This window comes from Symphalangus syndactylus, chromosome 15, assembly GCF_028878055.3.
Source record: "Symphalangus syndactylus isolate Jambi chromosome 15, NHGRI_mSymSyn1-v2.1_pri, whole genome shotgun sequence".
NCBI classification, from domain to species: Eukaryota; Metazoa; Chordata; class Mammalia; order Primates; family Hylobatidae; genus Symphalangus; species Symphalangus syndactylus.
The window spans coordinates 60,827,111-60,851,932 of record NC_072437.2 but is presented as its reverse complement, the minus strand read 5'-3'; the positions used below and the strand labels follow the sequence as shown (position 1 = coordinate 60,851,932).

General features: G+C 35.2%; 2 protein-coding genes across 14 annotated transcripts in view; one reads left to right on the top strand and one right to left on the bottom strand.

Annotated features, from left to right (window-relative positions):
• The window catches only part of TDRD3 (tudor domain containing 3), a 184,207-nt gene that overhangs the window by 15,953 nt on the left and 143,432 nt on the right, over positions 1-24,822 (top strand). The gene's annotated exons all lie outside the window — the stretch shown is intronic.
• LOC129464223 (large ribosomal subunit protein eL32) lies at positions 21,152-23,217 on the bottom strand. The gene has a single exon (XM_063618783.1). The coding sequence runs from the start codon at positions 21,598-21,600 to the stop codon at positions 21,193-21,195; it is 408 nt and encodes a 135-aa protein (XP_063474853.1). The 5' UTR covers positions 21,601-23,217; the 3' UTR covers positions 21,152-21,192.

Sequence of the window (24,822 nt, the reverse complement as noted above, 5' to 3'; positions counted from 1 at the left end):
TTGAATTGGACTGTTGGTGGTCTTTTAAAATGGTTTACCTTATCACAGTAGCTTTCATTTCATGTGTAAATTAAATTGTTTATCATTATTTGTAATGCTTTAAGCAAAAGTATATGTAAAATATGATTATAGATCTCTATATATGTAAGATATGTACTTTAAAAGTTGAAAAATAGGCTCATGTTTGACTGAATGTTTTTGTTATTTTCAACTTGCTTTTTGCTGTTATGGCCTGCCTGGTATTCCCTGCAGTATCCCTGTACCCCCAATTTTTTTTTTTGCCTAAGTAGCCAATATATATGAACTAACTTTATCGAAGTAATACTCTCACAGGCTATATAAGGTAATCTAAAATAGAGTAAAGGGCATCAACTTTTTCCAAAGGTGACACAAGATCCCAAGCTGTATGTTGGCCCCTTTCAGCCAAGGCTAGAGTGGCTGGGACACAGGGCACCAGGTCAACAGGAAGTTAGCATGTGAAAATGCTGCCAAGGAATGGGCCCAAAAGCTTGAATCACTTTGTGTTTGAAACTGAGATGTGTAAATTAAATGATTTCGAATAAACATTTATATTAGAATTAATTCATTAATCATAATTAATTAGAATTTCATCACAAAACTGAATTATTGTGAGAGATTACTGAGAAAAAGAAAATAGTTACAAAAACACTACCATGTACCTTTTATATTCAGTCAGATTTATGTCTGCTTGAGAAGCTGTGTGGCTGGTGTTTACGAGCATGGGCTCTTGAAGACCAGTTCTCCTGAGCTGAGATCAGTGCTGGTTCTGCCACAGATTAGCTATAACCTTGGGCACATTTCTTAACTGCTCATGTCTCAGTTTGCTTATCTATAAAATGGTGTCAATATTATACCTACTTCATAGTATTGTTAGGAGGATTAATAAGTTAATACACACAAAGTGCTTAGAATACTGCTTGGCATATGCTGAATGCCTAGTAAATACTTATGTTCTTGCTATTGTATGTCAAGACTGGACTCACTTAAATTAGTATTGTCAGTTAAATACATTCATGTTACTTGCACACATGAATTTCTGATCTTGTGTCACCTTTGGAAAAAGCTGATGCCCTTTACTCTATTTTAGATTACCTTATATAGCCTGTGAGAGTGTTACTTCGATAAAGATAAAATCTTTATATTTTATGGATTTTTAATCTCAAATATATATATATATATCATACCATTAGCATTTTATAATCTTATAAATATTAGTGTCTCAAATTAAAGATAAAAGGTGCAGGTAGATAGAACATTTCATATAACATTACATTATTTCACTTGTACAGGAAGAATAGAAATTTGAGAGAGGAAACTGTCAATATTCAGTCTCTCAATATGGACATGAACTTAAATCTCAACTGAAGGGAGGTATTTTCATATTCTTGGGGAAATGTTGCATTGTTACTAAGTATTTGCCTTATATTTTTATAAATAAGGATTTCACTTAAAGAGTAATGTGTTGCCCTCCTCAAAAATTAAATGTTTGGAACCAGTTTGTAAATTTATGAGACAATGTATTTTTTTTTTTTTAAGTCCGAATACATTTTTTTTGAGAGAAGGACATGTCTTTTAAGTCTAGTTTTTGAAGAAAGAAAGATTATATAGCTTTATCCTAAGGAGCTGGCAGACTATGAACAGCAGGCCAAATCTGGCTTGCTACCAGTTTTTGTGAATAACATTTTAGTAGAACACAGCCAGAACCACTCACACACCTACTGTCTGTGGCTGCTTTTGTGCTACAGGAACAAAGAGTAGTTGTAACAGAAATCAAATATTGTAGGAAAGCCTGCAATATTTACTATCTGGCTCTTTACAGGAAAGGTTTGCCAATCTCTGCCCTAAGTAATTAGTAAAATAGATGTATTAATTCTTTATTACTTAGAAAAAACTGAAGTTGGAACAAGTAGTATATGCTACTGGTACCAGAATTTGTCAAAAATAACTTGCCAAGAAAACCACAATCCTTGTTCTTATCCTTATTTGTAGCGACTAGTATGAATGGGGCTGCCTCATAAATTAGTAAATCCTATTTAATAGGAATGTGTCAGTACTTGCAGTGGGGGCTTTTTGTCAAATACGGAGTTATCAGGTGTTTTGAAATGGTCTACTAATTTTAGTAGAACTTTCCATTGTATCTTAGGGCAGATAGAAATCCTTCATTGGTTTCAATTGAGCATTCCTATCACACTTGGACAACTTTTGGTTTCTGTAGAATACCTAGACAACAGTGGTTTTTTTTTTTCTGTTTTTGTTTTTAAAAAATAAAATCAGTACTGCTTAAACAGAGGGAAAAGAGTGAATATGAGGTTGAAAAACCTGTTAAAACACATCAGTCTTGAGTAAAATATAGGAGGAGTTTGTTCTTAGGTATCAAAATATATTTGGTAGCCAATCATATTCAAATTAAACTGATTGGTCATCAGCATGCTGATTATTTTATAAAAGAAATTGAACTTATGAAAAAAAAATTCATATGTCGATTTGACCAAGATTGATGTTTTATAACAGTGTTTAGGGAACTAGGCATGAAAGACCTAATGAAATCCTGTTTTACAATATTCATTGCCATTCTCATTCATATTTTTCCTTTTTAGATTTGTGTTCTGAAACTTTGAGAATTACCAATTCCACTCTGTGGACATCCATATTAACTGGGATCCAGTGCACAATTTTCATTTTTGACATTATTCTGATTATTATTTTATTATCTGATTATATTATTCTGATTGCGTTACTGTTTCATCAGAATCTTTACACTTCGTCCAACCACTTTGGTGTATCAGGACTATAATTAACATATTGGTAATAAGCAAACATACTCATTTAACAAATGTAAGCAATAATAGGCAAATGCCATTATTGGGAAAACTAGGCCCTCAATGTTAGCTAACTAAACAGACCAATGCAATCTTTATAACTCATTCACACACTTAAAGAATATGAGAATTTTGAAGAGTACATTAATTTTTCTGTAAAACATGATTCATATCAAATTATAAGATGTATGCAAATAAAATTGCTTTCTTTTCTCAAATGAGCAAGCTTTGTACAGATGCCTTGATGGGTCTTCTGGGAACTATCATGTCCAGAGATTTATTGAGTTTTAAATAAGAGCCATGAAAAGATCAGATTTGCCAAGTTTACAAAGATAGTTCTGGCCTTTATTTCAAGGATAGGTGAAGACATCAAGACTCAGGCAAAGACAATTTACAGAAAAACATTCTTTAGAGACAAACTCCATCAATATATCTTCTTCTTAAGGAAAATTAAGAAAGGGAGAACTCTGGTTGGCTGTCAGTGTCCTTGACTTGTCTCCTTCCCCTATTTAAAAATAGAATCAGTTAATAATGTTTGTTAGTGTTAATGTTGGACATTTTAAAATACCCTTTGCTTAAGAATTAATAACTTTGTTGGATGGCTCAAAAATTGTGTTTTGTAAGTTGATAAGATACTGATTTTAGATTTAACGTGGTACAATATCAAATCATGGCAAAAATGATCCACTTTATGATTTCACTGACTCTTTTCAATAATTAAGGTTTCTCTAAGCGTAAAGTGTAAAGATTTTTAGAGGAAGATGTGGAAGTACTCATAATATAGTTCTTAGTCTAAATTTCTAACGAGATTTTTTTTTTAACTAAGGAAGTTTTAAGAACAGACTTACAAAACAGTGATTATTGAAAGATGGTAATACTTGCTCTTACCTTTCCCATGATCAGTTGAGCTGATATGGTCAACTACTAATTCCATTCTCAGTGCTATTTCCAAAGCAGTATGTGAATGAAGCTGTATTTAAAACATTCATTTACCAAGTAGATATTTATTAAGCAAGACTTTTTTCTCCAAAATCTGAGTTTCCTTTTTTAAGAAAATATTTTATGAATGCCTTTTCTTGTTGTTGTAATGTTTAGCACATGTATGACTGTGTTCATGTGCATATTTGTTTGCATTGGTCTTAACACCTACTGTTTCTTTGGGCTGTCTGCTACAGTCTGGCTTGTGCTTCTTCCACACTGCTGAAATGCTTTTGCTAAAGTACCAGTGACCTTCCAGTTGTGAATTATCTTTCAGATTTTTCCTTACTGGCTCTGTTACTTTGGATGGTTTATGTCTGTCTTGGAATTCACTGTTAAGACATTATAGTGTCTTAAAGTTCACTATTCCTTGTCTCCCCTAACACTGTTCTGTTCATCTTGTTCTTGTTCTCTTCATTCCTTTCTCATCATTCGTTGTCTTTTTATGACATTCTTATCGTACCTTTCCCTGGCTTTCTTAGTTTCCTTATTGGTACTAACAAAGTTCTATCTTTGGTCCACTTTCTTGTTCTTCTGACTTTAACTGATCAGTCTCTCTCTCTCTCTCTTTTTTTGAGTCCAGCTCTCATTCTGCTGCCCAGGCTGGAGTACAATGGCATAATCATAGCTCACTGCAGCCTCAATCTCCTTGGGTCAAGTGATAAACCCACCTCAGCCTTCCAAGTGCTAGGACTACAGGCACACACCACCCCACATGGCCAATTTTTTATTTTAGTAGAGATGGACTCTTGCTATGTTGTCCAGGCTGGTCTCAAACTCCTGGCCTCAAAGGGATTCTCCTGCCTCAGCCTCCCAAAGTGCTCGGATTACAGGTGTGAGCCACTGTACTTGACCCAGTCTCATTTGCTCTCATGATTTAAACTAATTTCTTTTTTTTTTTTTTTTTGAGATGGAGTCTCACTCTGTTGCCCAGGCTGGAGGCTATCCCAGCTTACTGCAACCTTTGCCTCCTGGATTCAAGTGATTCTTTTGCCTCAGCCTCCCGAGTAGCTGGGATTACAGGCTCCTGCCACGATGACCAGCTAATTTTTGTATTTTTAGTAGAGATGGGCTTTCACCATGTTGGCCAGGCTAGTCTTGAACTCCTGACTTCAGGTGATCCACCCGCCTCAGCCTCCCAAAGTGTTAGGATTACAGGTGTGAGCCGCCACACCCGGCCGATTTAAACTAATTTCTATATACTGATGATTCCTAAATCTTCCTGGGCCTGAACTTCAAAATACAGCCTTATATATGAAATACTCTGCACAATTCGAACTAGGTATCCCAGGGGCACCTTGAACTCCTCATGCCTCACACCGTACTTCTCTTCCCCTCCATCTCCCAAGTTCTTCTTCTCTTTACACTCTTGTTTTAGAGGTGGTACACTCATCTCACCATTCATGAGTCATTTTTTTCTTTTTCCTATTCACTCATATTTAAATTAAGAATCAGACCTGCCAGTTTTACCTTCTAAATATTTTTCTACTTCAGGCCTTTATTCTTGAGAGTAGCCTCCTGATTGGTCTTCTTGCTTACTGTCTCAAATCTGTCTTTTCTGTAAGTGTTAGAATGAGTTATCTACAATGGCTGTCTAATCTTTAGATCTTTTGTCACCTACAGGATGAAGTCTGTCTTACAAAGGTATGCATAGCCTCTTGTTTCTTTGTGGCATCCATTTTTGCTCCTACCTCTCTAGTAGTTTATGCTCTAACAAGACCAACTTGCTTGTGGGTCTCTTATATACATGGTATTTTATGTCCTGCCACTGTACCATTTCTGATCTTGTCCTTTCTGCTTGGATGTTTTTCTCCATTTAAGTTAGTTAATTCTTGTCGATCATTTTAAAACATAGCTGTCATCTGTTATAAGAAGTCTTCCCTGATAGAAAGTAGGTACCCTTCTTCTGAAGTCCTTTAACATTCTGTCTCTAGCTCATTGTGCTATAATTGTTTATATGTTTGTCTCCTCAAGTAAACCAAGCTTCACTGGGACTAAACTTATTTGAGGTCAGTACCATGGTTTTTTCATCTTTGAATTATTGGGACTAGTACAGTGTCTGCCACAGAGTAGATAGAGACTCAACAAATGTTTATTGAAGAAATAGACTGAATGGACTTGTCTTTTTAAATTGCAGCACAATTAATATACATTAAAATGCACAGCTCTTAAGTGTTTAGCATGATGGGTTTTGATAGTTGTGTACGTTTAGGTAACCCCCATTCTAAATGTGATATAGAATGTTTTCATCACCCAAGAAAGTTTTCTCCTGCTCTGTTCTTTCTGTGCCCACAGATAGTCTTTTTCTGACATCTGGCATTGTTGATTCACTATCTTGTAATTGGATATTATAAAAATGGAAACCTTATTTCTTCTGACATCTTAGAAGTATAATGCTTTTGAGATTCATTCATATTCTTGTCTGTATTGGTAGTTCATTTTTTATTGTTGAGTAGTAGTTCATGTTTGAGTATACCATAATTTGTTTGGTCATTCTCCTTTTGATAGACAATAACCAGTTTTTGGTTATTATGAATAAGGCTTGGAGCATTAATTTATAAGTATTTTTTGTGGACATATGTTTTCATTTCTCTTAGAGGATATCTAGGAGTGAAATTGCTGGGCCATAGGGCAGATTTTTGTTTAACTTTATAGGAAACAGCCAAACGTTTATTTCCAAAGTGGGTGTGACATTTTATACTCCAGCCAACAGTTTATGAGAGATCTGGTTTCTCCACTTCCTCACCAGTATTCTGTTTTCAGTCCTTTTGATTTTAGCCATTCATGCTGGTGTGAAATGGTATCTCATTGTGCTTTTAATGTATATTTTCTTGATGACTAAAGATGTTGAGTACTTTTAAATGTGATTATTAGCGCTTAATAAAGTATCTATTTGGGTCTTTTGTCCATTAAGAATTTGGATTGTTGTACCCATCACTGATATACTAAAGAAAATGTGGAACATATACACCATGGAATACTATGCAGCCATAAAAAAGAATGAGTTCATGTCCTTTGCAGGGACATGGATGAAGCTGGAAACCATCATTCTCAGCAAACTAACATAGAAACAGAAAAACCAAGCACCATGTGTTCTCACTCATAGGTGGGAGTTGAACAGTGAGAACACATGGACACACAGAGGGGAACATCACACACCGAGGCCTGTTGTGGGGGCGGGGGGCAAAGGGAGGGAGAACATTAGGACAAATACCTAATGCATGTGGGGCTTAAAACCTAGATGACGGGTTGATAGATGCAGCAAACCACCATGGCACATGTATACCTATGTAACAAACCTGCACATTCTGCACATGTATCCCAGAACTTAAAGTAAAATAAAAAAAAAAAAGAAAGAATAGATGGATGAAAGGAGAAAGGAAGAAAAGGAATAATTTAAAGTAAATATGGTAAAATGCTAATATTTTAAAAATCTAGGTGGTGTGAGCAGGAATTTTTAAAAATTATTTTTAATGTTTTTCCTATAAGTAAAAATATTTCATATTAAGACAAAAAGAGATGAAAAGGTATTTTCATCTCTTTTGTAATTATTGTGATTATGTGTTTTATATGTAATACATCATGTAATGATATACTAGATTATTAATATTACAAATATAGACTTTGAAGATAGATATCATTTACATCAAGTTAATCAGTGTATAAGAAGTATGATTTTTTCTACTTGTAATTATTTCCATAAAGGTTAATGTTTTTTACCTAACAACAACAAGAACAAAAAGAAATTGGATTGTTGGACTTCTTAATGTTGATTTGTAGGAGTTGATTATATGTTCTAGATATGAGTCTTAAAATACATATGCTATGAATGTTTTTTACAATCTGTGGCCTTTTTGTTTATTTTATTAATGGTATTTTTTGATGACTAAATATTTTTAGTTTTGGTCAAGATCAATTTTATCAGTTTTTTTTCTTTTATAATGAGGGCTTTTTATGTTCAAGAATTGTTGCCTACTTCAAGTTTGTGAAGATACTTTCTTATGCTTACTTCTAGAAGCTGTAGGATATGAGTTTTATATTTAAGTATATGATCAAATTATGTTGGTTTGTGGAGTGGGAAAGCAGCATGGTATTATTTTTATTTTTATACAGATATTCAGGTATTTCAGTAACATTTGTAAAAAAAATCTTTCTTTTTTGGATTGACTTGGCATTTTGATTGAAAATCTGTTGACCAGGCTGGGCGTGGTGGCTGATGCCTGTAATCCTAGCGCTTTGGGAGGCTGAGGTGGGCAGATCACGAGGTCAGGAGATCAAGACCATCCTGGCTAACACGGTAAAACCCCATCTGTACTAAAAATACAAAAAAAATTAGCCGGGCGTGATGGCGGGCGCCTGTAGTCCCAGCCACTCGGGAGGCTGAGGCAGGAAAATGGTGTGAACCCGGGAGGGGGAGCTTGCAGTGAGCCGAGATCACGCCACTGCACTCCAACCTAGGTGACAGAACGAGACTCCGTCTCAAAAAAAAAAAAAATGAAAATCTGTTGACCGTATTTTGTGGGTCTATATTGTTTTATTATTCTATTTGACTGTCCTCATGCCAATATCACACTGTCTGGATTAATGAAGCTTTACGATAAGTACTGATAACAATTAGTGTGAGCCCTCATCTTTCAGGTTGATTTGGGAATTCTTGAGCATTTGCATTTCCATATTATATTGGTTCATTTTCATACTGCTGTGAAGAAATACCCGAGACTGGGTAATTAATAAAGAAAAAGAGGTTTAATGGACTCACGGTTCCATATGGCTTAGGAGGCCCCACAATCATGGCGGAAGGTGAAGGAAAGCAAAGGCACATCCTACATGGTGGCAGGCAACAGAGCACGTGCACAGGAACTGCCCTTTATAAAACCATCGGATCCCATGAGACTTACGAGAATAGCATAGGAAAAACTTGCCTTCTTGATTCAATTACTTCCCACCGGGTCCCTCCCGTGACACATGGGGATTATGGGAGCTACAATTCAAGATGAGATTTGGGTGGGGACACAGCCAACCTATATCACATATGAATTTTAAGATCAGTTTGTCTATTTGCTGAAGAAAATCCTACTAGGACTTATGATAACTAGAAAATGGTGGCAGTGTAGTAAATAACTTCCCAAAATCTTTCCCCCAAACTATACGGATAGCTTCACACCTAAGCAAAATCTGTGTAAAACGATGCTCTCAACCTTATGTGAGCACAGAGCATGTGGAAAGAATGTGGAAACTATCAAAGACCTGTGAGTAAAAAGAAAAAGTTAAAAGCCAGCCCCATGGTTCCACACACTCCTATGCCAATCTTGTCCCACTTGTGGGGCTTTGGTGATCCAAGGCAGACCTCAAAAAAAACTACAGAAAAGCAGAGGAGAGATGCAAATGAAGTGACTGGAGGGTGGTAGGAATGACCACCAGAAAGATCAGATCCACCCTAAATGTGAAAAATAAAGAAATTTGGCATATTAGGAAGATATTTCAAAGTAAGGACAAGTGCCAAGTAAAGGGCCAGAAAGAAACAGATTTAAAACAGTGGGTCAGGCATGTAACTTAAAATAGACACATGCCATATAAAGGAACTGGTGTGTGAATTAAAGGGATAGATTCTATTTAAATGGGTAAGTCTGATTTCAAAGAATAGGTACGATTTAAAGGGTTCAATTTCTGAAATGCATAGCTTCTGGGAGAGAAAAAAACAAAAAGGAAGGAAGGCATTTCCTTTGGCAACTGGATAATGAAGAGGAAAAGAAGGAAAAGGGAAAAATTAAGTCCCTGTGAGACAAAATAGAACTACAAAGGTGGAAGATTCGTAATATGCCCCCTAATGAAACCAACCACTTCATTAAAGTATATAGCATTGATTGACTGGTAGGAAAGGGCGACATTGGAGTAGAAATATTGTAAAACAGCCGAATGCCACAAAAATGAACAAAAATATTTCTAAATCAGGAAAGAAATTTGCATGCAAACCGAGGAAAATTCTTTTCCCCCAAAACAACCGTGAACTATAACTCTTAAGTTCATACTCCAACAGAATTAAATTTACTCCAACAAGCATTTGGAAGTATGAAAAATCACTTGAGTCAGAAATTCAAAAACTGAAGACAGAAGTGGACAATAAACAGGGACAAATGGGAGAAAAATGTTGATGGAGCTTTGGAAAGAAATGGAAGAAGATATCAGAATTATTTTAGAAATAAAGAATATAGTACAAGGTACCCAAGGGAAAATGGACTAGAATGAAAATTTGATAAGGAGCATTGAAGAAAGAAAAACAACTGTGAGAATTTAAATAAAGAAGAAATGTCAGAGAGAAAGTAGTCAAATATTATTCTTTTTATTCCAAATATTATCCAAATAATATTCCAAATATATCCTTTGGAATAATATTCAAGTCAAGGAAGGAATAATATTTGTTTTATTTGAGTACCTAAGGGGAAAAAACGAAAACAGCTGAAAAGAGCTGATATCTAAAACTGTAATTCAAGAAAACTTTCCAGATAGAAAAAGATGTAAATCCACACATTGAAAGTATGCCAAGTGCAATGAAAGATTAATCCACAGCAATTAACTCCAAGACATATCCCAGTTAAAAATTATTAGATTGTTAAGATAATAAAATCCTTAGGACTGCCATGAAAAAAAGTCAAATAAAAGCAAAAGAATTATAGTAGCATCAAGCTTTTCAAAACCAATATATAAAGCAAGGCAAAAATAGAGCAGCATTCAAAGAAAAGTCAGTGGAAGTATGAATTTGGGATTTTATATCTAGCCAAGCTGCTTTTCAAATATTAAAATATATAAAAATAGTTTTCATCATACCAGAACTTTTATGCATCAAGAAATAGAGCAACTGGCTTTCTGAAACAGAAACTTCAGGAGTTTTCAGGGACACATACGTAGAAACATACCAGTAACAGGATACTTCATTATACTACTTTCATTGCTAGTAATGATAGATTTAAGTGGACAAAATATAAGGAGGTAGAAGATGTAAACAGTGTAGCCAATAAGGTCGATCTTCTGGGTATACTGTATATTGAATGCTATATCTTGATAAGAGAAATACTCATTTTCTTAAGTGCCTATGGCACATTCACAAAAACTGATTATATATTGTGTCATAAGGGAAACATTAACAACTTCCATAAAGTAGAACTATTATAAACACTCTGATTACAGTGGACTAAAACTAGGATTTACTAACAAAACCAAATACAAGCCCTTTCACCTAGGAATTAAAAAGTTTGACTAAACAACTTTTTTAAAAGTATTTTAAAAAATTGTAAAAGGAGAAATACAATTAAATGTATTTAATTGTAAAAAAATGTAATGACAGTGAAGACACTTTATATCATAATTTATGTGGTGTATTGAAAGCAGTGATTAGAGGAAAATTTATTTTACTGCTTTTATTAATAAAATGAATAAATGATAAATGAACCAAATTTTCAGCTAAACTAAAAAAGATCAAGGTAAGTCAAAAGAAAGGAAGAAAAATAGTAACTATGAAAGCAGAAATTGATGAGCAAAAGAATAGAAAACCAGTAAATTTAGCAAATAAGCCAAAATCCTGATGTTTTCTCTCGCTGGCCATGCAGTGTTTTTGTTTGTTTGTTTTTGTTTTTTGAGATGGAGTCTCTCTCTGTCGCCCAGGCAGGAGTGCAGTGGCGCCATCTCGGCTCACTGCAAGCTCCGCCTCCCGGGTTCACGCCATTCTTCTGCCTCAGCCTCCCGAGTAGCTGGGACTACAGGCACCCGCCACCATGCCCGGCTAATTTTTTGTATTTTTGGTAGAGACGGGGTTTCACTGTGTTAGCCAGGATGGTCTCTATCTCCTGACCTTGTGATCCACCCACCTTGGCCTCCGAAAGCACTGGGATTACAGGCGTGAGCCACCGCCCTGGACAGTGGTTTTTAAAAAACAACTTTATTGAGTTATAAATCACAGAAAAAAATTCACCCCTTTAAAGTGTACAGTTCTGGCTGGGCGCAGTGGCTCATGCTTGTAATCCCAGCACTTTGGGAGGCTGAGGTTGGCGGATCACTTGAGGGAGGAGTTCGAGACCAGCCTGGGCAACATGGCAAAACCCCTTCTCTACTAAAAATACAAAAATTATCCGGGCATAGTGGGATGCTCCTGTAGTCCCAACTACTCCGAAGGCTGAGGCAGGAGACTTACTTGAACCCAGGAGGCAGAGGTTGCAGTGAGCAGAGATTGTGCCACTGCACCCCAGCCTGTGTGACAGAGGGTAACTCTGTCTCAAAAAATAAATAAATAAATAAAAAAGCATATAATTCAGTAGCTTTTCGTATATTCACAGAGATTTGTAATCATCACTGCTATCTAATTCAAGAACATTTAACCTGATATGCATTGCCATCACTCCCCTTTCCTCATAGACCCTGGCAACTTCTCATCTGCTTTCTGTCTCTATGGACTTTTTTATATGACATTTCATATAAGTGGAATCATACAAAATGTGGCTTTTAATGTTTGGCCTCTTTCACTTAGCATAACATTTTTATGGTTCATTCATGTTGCTGCATGTATCCTTCACTTATTTTTATGACAATAATATTCCAGTTTATGGAAATAACACATTTTGTTTATATCCATTTATTGGATGAACAATCTTGGTGTTTTTGAAAAAGTTAACAAAGTAGACAAACCATTAGCTAACTTATTCAAGGAAAAAAAGCATAACTATGTAAAATAAGAAATAACAAGGAGAAGTCATCTTTGAAACAGAATACATTAAAAATAACTTGATTAAAAAATGGGCAAAGGACCTGAATAAACTTTTCCCCAAAGAAGACATAAAAATGGCTAAGACGTGTATGAAAAGGTGCTCAAGATCACGAATGATCAGGGACATGCAAATTGAAACCACTATGATGTATCACCTCACACCTATAAGGATGGCTATTATCAAAAAAGATACAAGATAACATGTTGGCAGGGGTGTGGAGAAACACCCTAGTACACTGTTGATGGGAATGTAGATGGGTACAGCCCTTATGGAAAACAGTATGGAAGCTCCTAAAGAAATTAAAAATAGAACTACAGTATGACCTAGCAATCCCTATTCTGAGAATATATCCAAAGAAGATGAAATCACTACCTCATAAAGATATTTGCACTCCCAAGTTTATTGCAGTATTAGTCATAGTAGCCAAGCTATGGAAACAATCTAAATGTCCATCGATGGAAAAATGGATAAAGAAAATGTGGTATATACAGTTGATCTTGAACAGTACGGATTTGAACTGTGTGAGTTCACTTATACTGTGGATTTTCTTTGATTTCTACTATGCCACCACTGAGACAGCAAGACCAACCCCTCCTCTTCCTCCTCCTCAGCCTACTCAACATGAAGACAATGAGGATGAAGACCTTAATGATGGTCTATTTCCACATAATGAGCAGTAAATATGTTTTCTCTTCCATATGGTTTTTGTAACATTTTCTTTTTATTGTAGGAATATAGTACATTATACATATACAAAACATGTATTAATTGACTATGTTATTGGTAAGGCTTCCGGTCAGCAGTGGGCTATTAGTAGTTAAGCTTTTAGGGAATCAGAATTTATACTCAAATTTTCAACGGTGCAGGGGTCGGTGCTGCTAACACCCGAGTTCAAGAGTGACTTGTATTTGCAATGGGATGTAATTGAGCCTTTAAAAAGAATGAGATCCTGCCATTTCTCACCCATGAATGGACCTATAGGATGTCATGCTAACTGAAATAAGCCAGACACAGAAAGAGAAGTATTATGTGATCTTATTTATACGTGGAATATTATAAACAAAAAAAGAGCTCAAATATAGAGATAGAGAATGAAACAGTGGTTATCACAGGCAGCAGGGAGGGTAGAGGAAATGGGGAGATGTGGGTCCAAGGACACAAAATAGATATGTAGGACAAACAAGTTGGGAGATGTACAACATGAGGACTAAAGTTATTAAAATTAGAGATTTTTGTTAAATAAGTAGATACTAGCTGCCCTTGTCACACACAAAAAGTAACTGTGAGATGATAGATACGATAATAAGCTTCACTATGGTAACTATTTTACTATCTATATGTATCCTGTAACATGTTGTAAACCTTGAATATACACAATAACAATTTTTTTAAATGTCATGAGACACTGCAAATACTTCTAAAAACCTATATGAAATGGGTAATTTTCTAGGAAAGTACAGATGACCAAAGTTGCCCCTATTAGAGTTAGAAAGCTTAAGCAGACCAATGTTATAGAAGAAATAGAGAAAATTAAGGAGAGATTACTCCATAAAAGCACCAAGGGACAAATGGTTTCAAAGAGGAATTCTATAAAACCTTCACATACCATATACTGTCATTCATCACTTTATGGGGTATGTTCTAGAGATGTGTTCTCAGGCAACTTTGTCACTGTGGGAACATCACAGAGTGTTCTTACACAAACCTTAATGGTATTGCCGACTACGCACATAGGCCATATGACATAGCCTGTTGCTCCTAGGCTACCAACCTGTACAGCATGTTATCGTACTGAATACTGTGGACAATTGTAACACAATTTAGTATTGTGTATGTATTTATGTATTTAAACATATTTGTATATTTAAAAATATGTAAACATAGAAAAGATACAGTAAAAATACAGTATTTTAATCTTAGAGGACCACAGTCATATATGTATCTGTCAATGACCAAAATGTTATGTGGAGTGTGACTGTATTGAAAACTGTTTTTTCTTAAGTGCAAATAGCTGTAATATCCACTTTAAATCTTTATTATTTTCAGCATCAGGTTCATCTTGGCATCAGATTTTATTGATTTTATTTTTTCTTCAGAATGTGTTCCATTTTTTCGTTCTTTGTATGTTGGGTAATTTTGGATTTTGTACTGCATATTAATAGTGTTAAATTGTAAAGATTTTTGTTCTGTTGTTTTACACTGATGATTGTTGTTTCCTGTGTTATTAAAGGTACTTTTTTTTGTGGGGAGGCTGGGTTTGAACCGCAGTTTCGTTTCTTATGCAGCAGCTCCATCCTCTTTTCAAATCTTCTGTCTTCAGCTGGGATGTTTGGAGTCAGCTTCGCAAGTGTCATTTGGAGGTCAGTCACGTGTAGGTAGACAGAGTTTGGTGATCTTCTCTCTACGTCTTTCCTTTGCCTGATCTCTCCACAATGTTCAGTGCTCCTGGTTTACCCACTTTCCTTTTCTGTGTAATAAGAAGGGCCACTGTCACTCTGTATAATTTGTATTTTCTTATTTATAGACTTAAACTAACCAATAAGGTTCACTGAAAGTATTCATTCAGGAAGAGATAATGAATCAAGGCATTTTAAATTGAATAGAAAATGTCCTTCATAGATTCTAAGCTAAGGGATGGATGGCCTTTCAAAATAATGTTTTTTATTAATTAAATCAATACTTCTCAAGTAATTACTGGAATTTGTAATGGATATATTTATTTCCTGTGGCTGCGGTAACAAATTACCACAAGCTGGGTGGCTTAAAACAATTGAAATTTATTCACTTAACAGTTCTGGAGATCAGAAGTCTGAAATCAAAATGTTTTTGGAGCTGTTCTCCCTGCAGAGGCTCTAGGGGAGAATCAGTAACTTACCCCTTACAGCTTCTATGGTTGCTGACATTCCTTGGCTTGAGGCATCATCAGTCCAGTTTCTGCCTCCAGCTTCATATGGCCTTTTACTTTCCTGTGTGTCACTTTACTCTGTGTGTTTGTTTTTAAACTCCCTCTGCCTCTCTCCTATAAAAACACTTGTCATTGGATTTAGGACCTGTCTGGATTATCTGGTATGATTTTCTTATTTCAAAGTTCTTAATTTAATTACTTCTGTAAAGACTGTCTCTAAATAAAGTAACATTCACAGATTCCCAGGCATTAGGACATAAGCATATCTTTTTGTGGGCCACCATGCAGGCTACTATGAAGAGGTATGGGGGGATGTAGTCAAATTATGTTTTCTAAGTTAATATAGGGGCCAAGGGAAAACTTTCCCTTCTCCCTCTGAAGGTTTGCTGAAAATCAGCTGAAGAAAGGCCGATTAATAGCAGGGGCATACAAAATTAATTTTATCCTGTATAGCACAAGGGAATTACAAGAGAATGATTGTTTATACAGTAGTGCACTGGGGGTACAGAAGCTTATATACTCTTCACAGAGGAGAGGGAGATGTGGACGATTTTAAGGGGGCTAGTAAATGATTTTTAGGAGAATTCAATGGGCTTGGAGAACATACATCCTCATGCATCCTGAGACAAAGCCTTGTGGGCCCACAGAGAAGACAGTGGTTCTGTCCAGGTGTGTTGACAGACTTCAGTGTTTATTCCTGCAGTATGAGTTAATGAAAACTCAAGGAAAGGACCAGTGGTAATTTTCTTCTTTGAAGAGTCTGGAGTTTAAGCAGATAAGGGAGTATCAGAGTAAAGCTTCTTCTATTATCTGCCAGTCTCCAAGGGCCTTTAATTTAAAATAATCAGCATACCAGGGTGCCGTATTTTGGGGTGAAATTTCCTGGTCTCCTTCAATAGAAAAAAATATCTAATTTATTTGCAGCATTTCTATTTCAAAAATGTAAGCAACACTAAGCGCTTTGTATTTAAGATGCATTTTAAAGAAATGGAAATGAGAATTACTAATTCGTATTTATCAGCTGACATATATATGGGACTATTTCACTCTTTTGACAAAAAATTTATTTGTTTAATATTTACCTGTTTAGTGACACATTTAAGTGGCTCCCCTTTTTAATTGTAATATTGTGCTTTTTATATGCCTCTTTCATTTTTTACTTCATTTTAATGTACAGGGAATCGTTATGCAATTAGATTGTAAGACATATGATTGCATGTACTAGAAACAAATAGGTATTTGTCGTAATTGCGTATGATAATTGAAGTAGATTTTCATTTTTAAGATTTTGAATGACATTAAATTTTAAATGTAAATTGTAAAATGACTAATTTTTCTCTGTGCAATATAATTTTAAACTTTATTGCTTACTAGCCCTTTCTTGACATTATTGTTTTAAATTTTTACATAAATGGCAGATTGAACAAAAACGATAGCAATTCATTTTGCATTAGAAATTCTGTTCCAGGCAGAAACAGTTGCACAGTCTAATGGAATAACTTATTTTCTTATTGTTAAAAAACTTTCAATTGTAAAACTGAATAATTTAAACAAAATAAATAATAAAAGTATTTCCTTCTTTCTGATGCTTTTCTTTAGTTCTCGGTGAACTCCATGTGAGTAGCCTGCTAGAAATACGTAGTGAGGCTTACCAATAAGGAAGCGTATACACTTTTGACTATTAGCTGTAGCCTTTGAAGAAATTCCCTTTATCATTAGGTAAATTTTATTCTCTTTCTTTCTCATTAGAATCCAGATTTTTGAATATCATTATGTTTTGAAAATATTTTGTAGAATAAACAAGGGCACCATGTTTAAGAAGGAAGAAAACTAATACTTATTTAGCACCTACTGTATTCCAAGCATATGCTAGGTATTACATCCTGTCTCCTCATTTATTCTTAGAAAAACTCTGTAGATCAGTATTTTCAGTACTGTCTTTTTTGGCAAGGGGAAACTGAGGCACAGAAAGATGAAGTAAATTGACTAGGGTCCCACACGTATTAAAAGGTAAGGCTGAGATTTTCATCTGGTTTTCACTAGTTTCATTAAAAAGTGATAGTTTCTCCAGCTACTCATGAAAATGCCTTCCAATTTTTATAATACCTTACATTTATAAATAGTATTTCTTAGGTAAACTTAACCAACTATGTGATCTCCTTAGGGTTAATTCTGGAAGGCCTCACCTTGAGAGACCCTCAGCATGGACTTTGTAGGCACCAATGCTATGAGTGCAGTAGTCAGTGTAGTGTTTAGGGCATTGGCTTCATGTAAGCCTTTTGACCTGATGTGTGGTTTTATAGCCACTACCTTTGTGCTGAGAAAAAGAGGACAGAAATATTAAGTAATCTCACATCTTAAAATCTGATTTATTAAAAAGTAACCGCAGTTCTGCCTCTGAATTAATGTATGAAAATACAGAATTAGAGGAAGGCTGTAAATTATAACCCCAATGAAAGTAAAAATATCTAGGCCTTCATTTTCTACTTTTAAATTTATGTGAAGTCATGGTTTACAAAGATGAATAACAACATTGTTAGGTTACCATTGCCACTATACTTTGTAATAGATCAATTATGGGTTTTCAAGGGAATTATTTACAAATTTTTACTTGCTCAGCTGTTACAATTTTTTTAATACCAAATAAGCATTCTAGGGTGAATGCCTTCATGGATTGGTTTATGTATGGGGAAAATATTTTAATATTTTGAATATGAGTCATAAAAATAGAAGTTTGTTGTTTATTACCTATCATGATTATTTTAAAATTGTCATGCTTTATTTTGATGTCAGAGAAAAGCAATTATTGAAATAATGTTGAAAATGCTTTTTGTAACTATTCTACAGCAAAAAAGCATTAGTCTGTAATAATTTATGTGTACTTTATTTTTATAAAATCATCTATTTCCAGAGGATATAGATGTAGAAGAGATGGGAAGAGAAAATTGTCTTAATATATCTAATGGTGAGGTATTTCTTGAATGCTTACTAAATGAGTTTTTTTTAGACTCTGAGTGATCTTTATATCAAACACAAATTCAAAATTATAATAGTCTATTTTATTTTCTTTGTTATCCCTACTCTCCAACAAAAAACAAATGTCAGAAACCTTTAAGCTAGTTTAGTATCTCTTCAGGGTCTTAGCTTCAACAGGAGTATATTTTACTTGTGAAACAAGGTTGTCATCTAGTGGTGCTTTCAAGTAGTACAGCTTTCACAATTAGCTACCTGATAGTCTTCAGCTTTTTAAAGGAAGTGCTTAACATAAAGCTATCTAGGTTTAACTTTTCAGAATTTAAACACTTTTGAATACTGTTAAATTAGATATAAACTTACAAAGGATTTTCCCTAGAAATTTTTTTAATTTCCATCTCAATTTTTAAAATAAATTTTTTGTTTGGCTACTGAAATACTGATATTTGACCAGTGTGGATATTAACCATGATGTATATCAAGGCATTTCATATTGTTTTGCATCATCAGAAGTTGTTTATTTAGAAGAAGATTCTTAAATAGCGTTAAGTAATTAAAAAAATTTTTTTGCATATTAATCCTTTCACCAGCCTGAGCAACAAAGCAAGACTATCTTTACCAAAAAAAAAAAAAAAGGTGGAACTAATGTATATTTATGATTGCAAAGAAATCATAAAAACTAAAAACCTAAAAAATAATGCATATTAATAGATAGTTTATTAATGAGTAAAATCTCGTATTGAAAATAGTTTACTACATTAAGATTAACACTACATGCTGGTACTTAGAAGTACTTTAAATAGTATGTACCTTTATTTATCTGATGCATTTATATATAAGCCACAGAGAAAACTAAATTTTTAAGCTAACATTGATTCAAGTCCTAGTTTAATTGTTGGAATACAGATTGTGGCATTCAATTTGGGATAGGAAGTGGCTACTTTGCCTAGACAAGAAAAGAAAATGTGGTAATATTAATAGAAGAGGTACTTAGTCGTTAAGGGAAACAAAATAAAAGACCTCTTTTTTCATTTTCCACCATTTTTCATAGTACTCACTCCTCTGAATTACCTTTTGTAGAATTCTGATCCTTCTGTTTATTATGCTTAATAGAGCTTTTGCCATGGAATTCATGGATTCATTCAACTAACTGCTGGTGGAACACCAGCAGTTTTATATTCTCATGTGCTATCCTTCCAATATATCTGTAAGCTGTATTAAATATATTGATTTTATTTTTAACAGGTTAGCTGAAGAAAATCTTGTGCCCCAATTCTTACTAGCATTTTTACCTTACTAATCTTGTTGTTCATTATGGCAAAATACTGTATTTTCCCGTTATGTTCATAAACAAGAACTTGCAAGCCATTTCCTTCTGCCCTAGAGGAGGGAATCGGCAAGTTAATTCTTTCAATGTCTCTGGCTAGGTATAGTATAGTAAGAGTCTATAAGAATAATATATAAAACAAATTTTTGGCAGGTGTATTACAATCAATTTACACTATGGAGAGAGAAACAGTTTAGGCAGAGTGAACAGAGAGATCTTAGTATGGGTAATTTTTTAAAAATATCTTTACAACATTAAAGTTTTGGGAATTTGCAGTAGGTCAGGAACTTCCATGTTTGCTAAGATCAAAAATATCCTTTAATAGAAGTTATTTTTTTAATTATCTTTTATGTTTTTTCCCTCTCTTGTCCCACCTTAGCTTGGGTAATTGGGAATTAGTTATCTTTATTTTCTTTGTGGCTAAGCAAGAATTCATTTATCAAACTCCCATTTTGGTATTTGGGTATCATGTGCGGGGGCTAGTAACCTCAGTGTGGTAGCAAATAATCAGGTGTAGGTTAGAACCCCAAAAACTGCATGAAGCCATTTGATTTGGGTTTTTGACATAGTCCCTATCCATTGTGAAGAATGTTTTCACTCTTGGTTTTCTCATTGGCATTTTAAAGACTTTTCATGTGTCATCAGCCTAGTTTATATCAATGTGCAATAATTCTGTATTTTATTATTTTAGGAAGTAAAGTCGCAGTTCAGATTTGAATGGGCATTCATTATTTCAATGGGTGGCAGGGGGTAAAGAGAACAAAACTTTAGTGTTTGCTTTTATGGCTCACTTTCTGGCCAATTAAAACATTCCTCCTCCTTAAAAATATAAGTAGTCCTCAAAGTCTGAAGTAAGCATGGGTTCTTTATATGTCAAGTTTGTAAAATATTTATGTCAGTGATCAGACTGCATGATTTGATACTTTTTAGTGTGATGTAAACAACTCACCAGAGGTTTGTTACAGGCATAATTGTGTTCTTTCCTCTCCCAGTGTGTACAAAGTGACCTAAAAGATACTTGGTTCTTTTCTTGGTTGGAAAGGAAGTTGGCTATGAATGTTATACTATCTGAGGTACACTTACGGCACAACACTGTATGTCAAAGACAGCTTGGAAGTGAACAGGAGCAAATAATTTAAATAAACTAATGTGTTTAATAAGTACAAAGTACATGTACCACATGCAGGCTGAGCCCTGTTTTGTTTGGCTTGTACACTGCTTTACAGAAATCTAGAAGCTAAAAATCAAATCTGATGCAGTAACTGCTTTACCAGTCCTCGTGCAGACATGGCTGCCCCCTTTAGCTCAGTCAGCTGATCTGTAGTTTGCCTTGCTCCTTTTTCTTTTTTTTTTTTTTTTTTTTTTTTGGCAGTTTTTACATTTATTTAAACAGAAAATGTGCACACAAGCTGCCTACTCATTTTCTTCGCTGCGCAGCCTGGCATTGGGGTTGGTGACTCTGATGGCCAGTTGGGCAGCTCTTTCCACGATGGCTTTGCGGTTCTTGGAGGAAACATTGTGAGCGATCTCGGCACAGTAAGATTTGTTGCACATCAGCAGCACTTCCAGCTCCTTGACGTTGTGGACCAGGAACTTCCGGAAGCCACTGGGCAGCATGTGCTTTGTTTTTTTGTTGCTTCCATAACCAATGTTGGGCATCAAGATCTGGCCCTTGAATCTTCTACGAACCCTGTTGTCAATGCCTCTGGGTTTCCGCCAGTTACGCTTAATTTTGACATATCGGTCTGACTGGTGCCGGATGAACTTCTTGGTTCTCTTTTTGACGATCTTGGGCTTCACAAGGGGTCTGAGGGCGGCCATGATGCCGAGGAGGAGATGGCTGCCACCTTCGTAGGTTATGGCCAGTGAGTAAGTTAGATTCACCGATATTACCTGCTTTCAAAGAAATGGATCAAAAGAAAATTGGCCCTCTTCTTTCTTTACTGATGGTAAAGGGTGGTAATGGAGATCTACTATCTGGAACAATGAGTTTAAAACAATAGTGTTTGTTTTATCACAGTTTTCTGCCAACTGAGATTCTTGAGCTATGGGTTGGACATGTCTGTTTTATATGCCAAATGACTTCTGAACATGAGGTGAAGACAGTTAAGTGATTCTAAGACAGAATTTTGACATCTTCTTATAAATAGAAGCATTTACTAAAGAAAGCATTTTCTAAAATCCCTTTTTAAAAAGTTTTGAGCACTTAAGGCTGGGTGTGGTGGCTCATGCCTGCAATCCTAGCACTTTGGGAGGCCAAGGTGGGCGGATTGTTGGAGCTCAGGAGTTGGAGACCAGCCTCTGCAACATGGTGAAATCTCATCTCTATAAAATAAAATAAAATAATTAAGTGGGCATGGTGGTGAGTGCCTGTAATCCCAGCTATTTGGGGGACTGAGCCATGAGAATTGCTCGAGCCCAGGCAGTTGAGGCTCTAGTGAGCTGCCTTTGTGCCACCGCATTCCAGCCTGGTGAAAAGTGAGACCCTGTTGAAAAAAAAAAAATTGAGCACTTACTAAACTGTGGTGACTTAAAAATTGCATTATTTGAAGGTAAAATTAGTGAGAAATATTTGTCTGTTCTGTGAGTATCATGCAGAAATTTAGCCTTTTAATGCCCTGCTTTTCAGTAAAATGTATTCAGATGTTGTCATAGTTTAGATTAGTAATAAGTGGTTTTATAATGTTAATGTCCAAAATCTCCACTAGAGAGTGAAAAAAAAAAAGTGTGCTTTTGCTGGCTGTTTTAGTAAAGAAGAACCCTCTGTTGTCAGTTTCTTCTTTAGTATCAATGCCCTTGGGTTTTAGGTGTTCAAAGATGGCACATGGGAATTGATGATAATTCTCTTCTCTCAAGGTCCACCAGGTGGGTATGCACAGGGACCGTAACTGGAGTGCCTGCTCCGCTTTTCAATTGCTTTCTTTCCTGATTACCACAATTAAGACTGGTGAATCCTGTGTTGTGTTGTTCTTCAGTTACTGTGTTACTGAAGTTCTTGAAGCACATTTTGGTCTTTGAGTTTTTTATCACTTGTTTTATTCATTGGTAATATTGGAGTTTTAAATGTTTATAAAAATGAAAAGATTAATTTGTAAATCCCAAATTATGGTTAACTTTTAGGCTCAGTCCTTCTGTGACAATCGTCCAGTATTAACAAAAGGATCAGTAAGATATTATTCAGGGAGAGCTGTGAATGGGTGCCCTGTTTCTTGAAAATTATGGAGTAAACCTATAAGGCTTAAGTTTTTTGGTTTTGTTATGTTCAGAAAACCTTTTATAGGCCTCATTATTTTCTTATTTCAATAGTTTTTTTGGGTACAGGTGGTTTTTGGTTACCTAGATAAGTTCTATAGTGGTGAATTCTGAGATTTTAGTGTACCCATCATTCAAGCAGGGTACACTGTACCCAATATGTAGTCTTTTATCCCTCACCCTCTCCCAACCTACCCCAGTAGAGTCCCCAAAGTCCATTATATCACTCTGTATGTATTTGCACCCTCATGCCTTAGCTCCCACTTACAAGTGAGAACATAAAGTATTTGGTTTTCCATTCCTGAGTTCGTTTATGCAGAATAATGGCCTCCAGCTCCATCCAAGTTGTTGCAAAAGACATTATTTCAATTCGTTTTTATGGCTGAGTAGTATTCTATGGTGTATATATGCCACATTTTCTTTATTCACTCTTTGGTTGATGTACACTTAAGTTGGTTCCACATCTTTGCAATTGCAAATTATGCTGCGGTAAACGTGTGTGCATGTGTCTTTTCATATAATGACTTCTTTTCCTTTGGGTAGATACCCAGTAGTAGGATTGTTGGATCAAATGGTAGATCTACTTTTAGTTCTTTAAGGAATCTCCATACTGTTTTCCATAGCGGTTGTACCAATTTACATTTCTGCCAGCAGTGTAAACCACATCATGACAACATCTATGGTTTTTTTTTTTTTTTAACTTTTTAATTATGGCCTTTCTTAAGAGGAGTAAGGTGGTTTCTCATTGTGGTTTTGATTTGCATTTCCCTAGTGATTAGTGATGCTGAGCATTTTTTCATATGTTCGTTGGCTGTTTTTGTATATCTTCTTTTGAGAAATGTCTATTTCCATCCTTTGCCCACTTTTGGATGGGATTATTTGTTTTTTTTTTTCTTGCTGATTTGTTTGAGTTCCTTGTAGATTCTGGATTCTAGTCCTTTTTGCATAGTTTGCAAATATTTTCTCCTGCTCTGTGGGTTGTCTGTTTACTCTGCTGATGATTTCTTTTGCTGATGAGAAGTTTTTAGTTTAATTAAGTTCTACTTACTTTTTATTTTTGTTGCATTTTTTGGGGGGTCTTAGTCATGAATTCTTTGCCTATGCCAATGTCCAAAGAGTTTTGCAAAGTTTAGAATTTCTAAACCATGAAAATGTTTAGAATTTTCATGATTTCAGGTCTTAGATTTAAATCTTTGATCCATCTTGAGTCGATTTTTGTATAAGGTGAGAGATGGGGATCCAGTTTCATTCTTCTACATGTGGCTTGCCAGTTTTCCCAGCACCATTTATTGAATAGGGTGTCCTTTCCCCAATTTATGTTTTTGTATGCTTTGTTGAAGATCAGTTGGCTGTATTTGGCTTTATTTCGAGGTTCTCTATTCTGTTCCGTTGGTATCATTGCCTATTTTTATGCCAGTACCATGCTGTTTTGGTAACTATAGCCTTGTAATATAATTTTAAGTCCAGCAATGTGATGTATGGGCCTTGTTTGAAAGAAATCACATATTTGACTTATGCGGATAAAGGCAAGTTTCCAAACCCTTACAACTCTGCCTTTAGAATTTTTGTTAGACTTTACCTTTTAATATTTTGTAGGGATGGAATATTTTTATTCTTCTGAAAACTTGAATATCTAATAATTAGTTGATGCTAGTTTCCTGATCTTCTACGATGCAGAAGGGAACAGCATGACTGCTTTTATCAACTGAGTTTTATACCTGTTCTTGTTTAATGTACCTTGGAGCTCACCGATTGAATTTGTCTAGTTCTGCTTTTGTCTGTGTGAGTTGC

What these genes read in the sequence shown, in the direction of transcription:
- LOC129464223 (XM_063618783.1), bottom strand. Translation starts at nt 21,600, where the DNA reads ATGGCCGCCCTCAGACCCCTTGTGAAGCCCAAGATCGTCAAAAAGAGA.